Source organism: Triticum aestivum, chromosome 6D (assembly GCF_018294505.1).
Source record: "Triticum aestivum cultivar Chinese Spring chromosome 6D, IWGSC CS RefSeq v2.1, whole genome shotgun sequence".
NCBI lineage: Eukaryota > Viridiplantae > Streptophyta > Magnoliopsida > Poales > Poaceae > Triticum > Triticum aestivum.
Genome location: NC_057811.1, coordinates 83,740,099 through 83,748,061, shown reverse-complemented (window position 1 = coordinate 83,748,061; position 7,963 = coordinate 83,740,099). Strand labels below are relative to the sequence as shown.

The 7,963-nt window shown below is 43.6% G+C and overlaps 1 protein-coding gene across 3 annotated transcripts in view; it reads left to right on the top strand.

Moving 5' to 3' along the window:
* LOC123143717 (cycloartenol synthase) overlaps positions 1 to 3,709 on the top strand; it is a 14,825-nt gene extending 11,116 nt beyond the window's left edge. For all 3 annotated transcript variants that reach the window (XM_044562680.1, XM_044562682.1, XM_044562681.1), the window contains exons 11-18: positions 130 to 228; positions 421 to 477; positions 583 to 629; positions 724 to 867; positions 1,000 to 1,177; positions 1,560 to 1,640; positions 1,744 to 1,827; positions 2,004 to 3,709. In XM_044562680.1, coding sequence (XP_044418615.1) covers positions 130 to 228; positions 421 to 477; positions 583 to 629; positions 724 to 867; positions 1,000 to 1,177; positions 1,560 to 1,640; positions 1,744 to 1,827; positions 2,004 to 2,141 — 828 coding nt within the window. In that variant the 3' untranslated portion in view covers positions 2,142 to 3,709. The remainder of the gene's footprint in view (positions 1 to 129; positions 229 to 420; positions 478 to 582; positions 630 to 723; positions 868 to 999; positions 1,178 to 1,559; positions 1,641 to 1,743; positions 1,828 to 2,003) is intronic.
* Positions 3,710 to 7,963: the final 4,254 nt, after the last annotated feature.

Sequence of the window (7,963 nt, the reverse complement as noted above, 5' to 3'; positions counted from 1 at the left end):
GCTCTCCCCACCTAAATATATTTCTCAATTTTGTAACCCAACGTTGTAGTATATTCGTTTGTGCTGTTGTGGTATTCATTTGAATTGTTGTTGAACAAATTATTGCAAATCCTTCTTTTCTTTCATCAGGCCTCATTGTTGTTGTCAAAGATTTCTCCAAAAATGGTTGGCGTATCAATAGAAGCCAATAGACTTTATGATGCTGTCAATTGCCTGCTTTCTTGGATGGTATGCATATCCCCTTCTCAAACCTCTAAAAGGCTACTCATAGGAGTCAATAGCTCTCTTACACTCTATGCTCTTATAGATTTATCTATGATTCTTTTTTGTTTGCATATATGTTTGCTAAAATTTTCTCGAGCAATATGTCTGTTTAAATTGGGTGGAACTAATTAGTGTCATCTCAATTGTTTTTGACAGAATGGAAATGGTGGCTTTGCATCGTATGAACTCACCAGGTCTTATGCCTGGATGGAGGTGAGTGGTGAATTTGTTTTGAGTTACAACTGTAATGAGGGCTGTACACATTTAGCTTTTTGTAAATAGTGTTTTACAAGTTGACATGTTTTTAAAATTGTTCAGTTTCTCAATCCTTCTGAGATCTTTGGGGACATAATGATTGATCATCCGTAAGATGTGACAACCCTATTCTTGTTACTATGCCGATTCGTTGTTTTTAAGTGAAACTGAACTGAGATGTAATTAAACTGGACGGACTGGCAGTGTTGTTGAATGTACTTCAGAAGTGATCCAGGCCCTGACTACATTCAGAAAGCACTACCCTGGACATAGGAGGGAAGAGATAGACAAATGTATACATAAAGCTGAAAACTTCATTGGGAGTATTCAAAGAAATGACGGCTCATGGTTAGTGTTGAAACTCTGTTTCGGATGAAAAGAATGTCCAATATACAGACATCTTTTGATGCCTTTTGGTGTCTTCACTCAAACACAGAAACTGCTGCCATTATTGCTCATTGTGTTGTCTATTTGCTGCAGGTATGGCTCCTGGGCTATTTGTTTCACCTATGGGACATGGTACGCAGTGAGGGGATTAGTTGCTGCTGGAAGGACATTCAAGAACTGTCATGCTATCAGGAAGGCCTGCGACTTCTTGTTGTCGAAAGAGGTTCCTTCTGGTGGCTGGGGAGAAAGCTATTTGTCATGCAGAGATAAGGTACATTCATTTCTTCCTAGTTCCTAGGTAATGCCTGTTGATGGATGTCCGTATGCAGCGGTCTGGAAACAGATCAGTCCGCGATTGATCATAAGTATGAACCCCTGATTTACTGTTAGCTCAGACTTAGCAGTCATGTCGAGATATATTTACAAGCAATAATATCCCTCCATTAAAAAAAGCATCGTGCTGTTCGTCCAAAGAGCTGGTCTTCAATTCCTCCATTTTAACATGGCACATATATTACGTACAGCGCAGCAAAAAAAAGTTATGCTTCCATAGATCAATCAAACCAGTAGTGAACCAACATGTATTGTTTTGATTTTTTCTGCAAAATAGAACTTCTCTGATCTGAACATTTTTTTTTAATTTCTGCAAATAGGTTTACACCGAACTTGAAGGAAGGCGCCCCCATGTAGTCAACACCAGTTGGGCCATGCTGGCCCTAATTGATGCTGGGCAGGTTTTTGTATTTTCTTTTTCTCCTCGATTTGGCATTGTTCATTGAGGTATTCGCCATGCTCATTCATATGATCATATCCGCATTTCAATTTCCGTTGGAGCAGGCCGAGAGAGATCCAGGGCCTCTGCACCGGGCAGCAAAGGTTTTGATTAACCTACAACTAGAGGATGGCGAGTTCCCTCAGCAAGTAAGTATTCCGCGAACCGAGCAGTGAAACTTTCTCTTGTAAGGACACTCTCATGAAAACCACTGTCAAAACTGCTTAGATTCCAGGCACTAACTAACTGGCAATCCGGCATTCGGTCGCTGTCTGTCTGCGTTTGTTCATGACTGTTGAATGGTATTTTCTGTTTTGTGCCACAGGAGATCATCGGCATCTTCGCCAGAAACTGCACCATCACCTACTCCCAGTATCGGAATATCTTCCCTATCTGGGCGCTCGGAGAGTACTGCTGCCGCGTCCTGGGCAGCAGATCACCAGAGGAACATGGCGATGCCTAGCTGCTGATCCAAGCCAGAAGCGCACTATCTGCAAATGAAATCTATACATACTGGTACGTACCTTCTCAAGGCAGAAAAATGGTAGACAGATAAAGGAACTGTACTTGCAGTATTGTTGTACACTATCAGATTCCAAATAAATGATTGGTGTATAATTATGGAATATAAGAAGTCCCAGAAAAGATGATACCAAGATGCTTATGTGCATGTTCTTTTTTTTCTTCCAAACCTGCAGTTCATTTTTCACCTGATGCCTGCAGTCTTGACTGGCCATACCTGCCAGTCTCCTGTGCTCATGTTTTTAGACCTACTGCCTTAGGCTTTAGGGACAGTAATGGTGACATGACATGCCCCCCTCGTCCGATTTAAAATCAACGGACAGATCGACAGGAACGGTACACACGATGCGCTGCGCTGCGGTGACGATGCACAGTGCCTGGCCATGTTATGCCGTGGTCATTGGATCTGTGTCCCAGCCATTGCAAGAGGACCGGCAATGGCTGCACCACCGCTACCGTGCGATGTCATCATCAAGAATTTAAAACCATGATCAGTTACAGTTGCAGAAGCAATTCAGAAACATAGCAAGTTCAGAATTATCCAGACAAGTGGCTAAATGCTGGATCAGCTAATATATTGCTTAAGGTGTTGTAACAGGTGTGTTACATGGACAGGCAGTTACATGGTGTCAGGACCCCGATCCTAAGTCACACCGATCTAGCATGTAACACATCATATTACTTTGCGGCCTCACGCACGGTATTCCCATGGCTGCAGCCTTACCTGAGCCGGGACCGTTTGCGTCTTTTGGCTCACGTATATGATTGTGTCGCTAGCATCCATATGACAGAGAACCCGGGCCGACATGACTAGTCGTGAACCCAACGTGGCACAAACTTATTGGGACAGGCATACGTAACCCAGCAATGAATGTGTTGGTCATCAACGTATGAACCCAAGTCGTAGCAAGCTACAAGGACTTAAAGGAACAACATGACATTTCCCTGAAGGGACAGACACAAGAACAAAGAAGGATACATGTCGACCAACCTGAGTGTTTCGGAGCAGTAGCGAACTACCATGGCTTGGTGGAAGCACCAGGGGACATTTCCCCATAAGGCTACCAAGGATAAACAATAGGTGTCTGATCCCACACATAGCAATACACGTCACACGTACGCATAACATGCAAGTATGTGCTATACAACATGGCATCACAACATAACTTAACAACTCATAGAGATAAAGGCCCAGAAGAGCCATCATAGCATTTATTACAAGCAGCGGGTCTCATGACCCTTCACACAAAGTCATACAAGCCAAGCGGAAGCATAAACATGTCTGAGTACAGACATCTGAAAAGAGAGAAGGCTAGAAAGCCTGTCTACCTACAAAACCCTCCAAAGGAATTAGACCTCTGTCTGGGATTCTCAAGCTAATTGTCGAAGCCCACGTGACACTACTAGTGAGACTGAAGTCTCTCTGCAAAAACATAAATTAAGAAAACGTGAGTACAAATGTACCCAGCAAGACTTACATCAGAAATAGCTACATTTCATCAGTATCAACAAAGGGGGTGGTGGAGTTTAACTGCAGCAAGCCAGCTTTGACTCGGTGGCTATCCTGAACTACGATTTCCAGTAACTTCTTTGAGGTGGCGCACACGAGTCCACATATTCACCATATCAATACACCACTATGGATCCGCTCCCGTCTCCCTACGAGAAGGCCATCCATAGCACTCACACTTATCTTGCGCATTTTAGAGTATCCACTTCAACTTGTCTATGAACAATGTAAGCATTCCAAGTAGTCCATATCCGCGGACGCGGCTATTTGAATAGATCATTTATAACCCTGTAGGGGTGTACTTCTTCACACACGCTCTCACCACTTATCGACGTTTACACGACATGTCCTCGGCAACCTTCAAGCGGAAGCCCAGCGAGGGTGTCGGCCACGACCTGACTAGCCACACAAGTCTCTACTCCAGGTTTATCGCCTATTCGGGTTCCATCCGCATGGAAGTCCGACCGAGGTTTCCACTACGGCCCCAAACGATGTGTGCGGGGTTCCCAAGCCCACCAAACGGGTGCCACTTGGTACACCGGGTCATGGTGCCTAGTATGTCTCAAGCCCACCTGTACCGGGTGCCACTTGGTAGACTACTAACATAGCCTACAAACGCCAGAAACTAGTTGCAACTCTTGGACAGAGATCGAGGTGGTTAATAAGTCGAGAGGGGCACTTAAGCATTCCAATGTGTGGTAGTAACTGTCTTGGATCACAAACACGGAACTCAGTTCCTGAGGACGGTTTCAATGAGACAACCCACCATGTACTCCTACATGGCCTCTCATCGCTACCTTTACCAAATCGTGTTCACACACTTAACTCTCAACGGTATGACATGTTCAACACCATTCCAATCCATCCCGGATGAATCAGACCTAACACAACTCTAAGCATAGCAGGCATAACAAGCAAGCATGAATGAGTGGGCACATCATGGCTCAAACAACTCCTACTCATGCTAGTGGGTTTTTACTAATTAATGTGGCAAAGACAGGTCATGCAGAGGAAGTTCAACTACCGCAACATGTAACAGTTGAATCGTTGTTGTCCTGATGCAATAAAAGAGAGCAGGAGCGAGAGAGTGGGATTGTATCGGAATGCTCAATGGGGGGTTGCTTGGCTGGAATATCAACACGGTAGCACTGCTCCTCAGACAGGTACTCTGGAACCTCTCCGGAGCAGGACCTATCGAGAAGGACGGTGCCGGCAAATCAATACACAACATATGCAACAATATGATTGATAGCGGCTTGAAGCTACGTCGGTATTTCCCCAAAGAGGAAGGGATGATGCAGTACAGCGGCGGTAGGTATTTCCCTTAGTGAAGAAACCAAGGTTATCGAACCAGTAGGAGAACCAAGCAACATAACGTAAACAACATCTGCACACAAATAACAAATACTTGCAACCCGAAGTGTAAAAGGGGTTGTCAATCCCTTTCGGGTAACGAAGCCAGAAGTTGGCAAACGGACGTGAGAGTGTAGTAAATATTGATAGATCAAACGCCAAATAAAATAAAGTGCAGCAAGGTATTTTTGTATTTTTTGGTTTAATAGATTGAAAATAAAAGCAAAGGAAAAGTAGATTGCAAAGGCAAATAATATGAGAAAGAGATCCGGAGGCCGTAGGTTTCACTAGTGGTTTCTCTCGAGAAAAATGACAAACGGTGGGTAAACAAATTACTGTTGGGCAATTAATAGAACTTCAAATAATCATGACGATATCCAGGCAATGATCATTATATAGGCATCACGTCCAAGATTAGTAGACCGACTCCTGCCTGCATCTACTACTATTACTCCACACATCGACCGCTATCCAGCATGCATCTAGTGTATTAAGTTCGTGGAGAAACGGAATAATGCAATAAGAACGATGACATAATATAGACAAGATCTATTTATGTAGAAATAGACCCCCATCGTTTTATCCTTAGTAGCAACGATACATATGTGTCGGTTCCCCTTCTATCACTGGGATCAAGCACTGTAAGATCGAACCCACTACAAAGCACCTCTTCCCATTGCAAGATAAATAGCTCAAGTTGGCCAAACAAAACCCAAATATCGGAGAAGAAATACGAGGCTATAAGCAATCATGCATATAAGAGATCAAAGAAGACTCAAATAACTTTCATGGATAAAAGATCTGATCATAAACTCAAAGTTCATCGGATCCCAACAAACACACCGCAAAAGAGTTACATCATATGGGTTTCCAAGAGACCATTGTATTGAGAATCAAACGAGAGAGGAAGCCATCTAGCTACTAACTACGGACCCGTAGGTCTACAAAGAACTACTCACGCATCATTGGAGAGGCACCAATGGAAGTGGTGAACCCCTCCATGATGGTGTCTAGATTGGATCTGGTGGTTCTGGACTCTACGGCGGCTGGAATTGATTTTCGTCGACTCCCCTAGGGTTTTTGGAATATTGGGGTATTTATAAAGCAAAGAGGCGGTTCAGGGGGCACCCTAGGTGGGCACAACCCACCTGGGCGCGCCTGGGCCCCCAGGCGCGTGATACGTCTCCAACGTATATATGATTTTTGATTGTTCCATGCTGTTTTATTATCAATCTTGGATGTTTTATAATCATTTTATAGTCATTTTATATCATTTTTTGGGACTAACCTATTGACATAGTGCCAAGTGCCAGTTGTTGTTTTTCCATGTTTTTTACATTGCAGGAAATCATTATCAAACGGAGTCCAAATGCCATGAAACTCCACGATGATTTTTTATGGGCCAGAAGGAAGGCAATGGGCCCTGGTTGCACCTGGGGGTGCCCCGAGGGAGGCACAACCCACCAGGGCGCGCCAGGAGGCCCAGGCGTGCCCTGGTGGGTTGTGCCCACCTCGGGTGCTCCCCGGACCGCCTCTTTCCTCTATAAATACCCCAAAAATCCACAAACCCTAGGGGAGTCGATGAAATATTCATCCAGCCGCCGCAGAGTCCAGAACCACCAGATCCAATCTAGACACCATCACGGAGGGTTCACTACTTCCATTGGTGCCTCTTCAATGATGCGTGAGTAGTTCTTTGTAGACCTTCGGGTCCGTAGTTAGTAGCTAGATGGCTTTCTCTCTCTCGCTGAATTCTCAATACAATGCTCTCTTGGAGATCCATATGATGTAACTCTTTTTGCGGTGTGTTTGTTGGGATCTGATGAACTTCAAGTTTATGATCAGTTATATCTTTTTATATCGATGAAAGTTATTTGAGTTTCTTTGATCTCTTATATGCATGATCTCTTATAGTCTCGTATTTCTTCTCCGATATTTGGATTTTGTTGGCCAACTTGATCTATTTATTTTGCAATGGGAAGAGGTGCCCAGTAGTGGGTTCAATCTTACGGTGCTTGATCCCAGTGACAGAAAGGGAACCGATACATATGTATCGTTGCTACTAAGGATAAAAAGACGAGATCTATATCTACCACCATATAGATAAACGGATCTTGTCTACATCATGTCATCGTTCTTATTGCATTATTTCGTTTTTCCATGAACTTAATACACTAGATGCATGCTGGATAGCGGTCGATGTGTGGAGTAATAGTAGTAGATGCAGGTAGGAGTCGGTCTACTAATCTTGGACGTGATGCCTATGTAATGATCATTGCCTGGATATCGTCATGATTATTTGAAGTTCTTTCAATTGCCCAACAGTAATTTGTTTACCCACCGTTTGCTATTTTTCTCGAGAGAAGCCACTAGTGAAACCTACGGCCCCGGGGTCTTCTTTCTCATATATTTGCCTTGCGATCTACTTTTTCTTTGCGTTTTTATTCAGATCTATTAATCTAAAAATACAAAAATATCTTGCTGCACTTTATTTTATTTGCAATCTATTATTTCAATCTATTATAATTTTCTCCCGTCATCGTGCCTTCTGGCGCCGTTACCCGAAAGGGATTGACAAACCCTTTAAGACGTCAGGTTGCGAGTGGCTGTTATTTGTGTGCAGGGGCTATTTACATTTTGTTGCTTGGTTCTCCTACTGGTTCGATACCTTGGTTTCATTACTGAGGGAAATACCTACCGTTGTTGTGCTACATCATCCTCTCCTCTTGGGGGAAACACTGACGTAGTCTTAGCAAACATCATCAAGGGAATTCTGGCACCGTTGTCGGGGAGGATCTTCAACATAACCAGGTTCCTAATCACAAATCTCATCTCCTCGCAATTTACATTATTTGCCATTTGCCTCTCGTTTTCCTCTCGCCCACTTCACAAAAATTTGT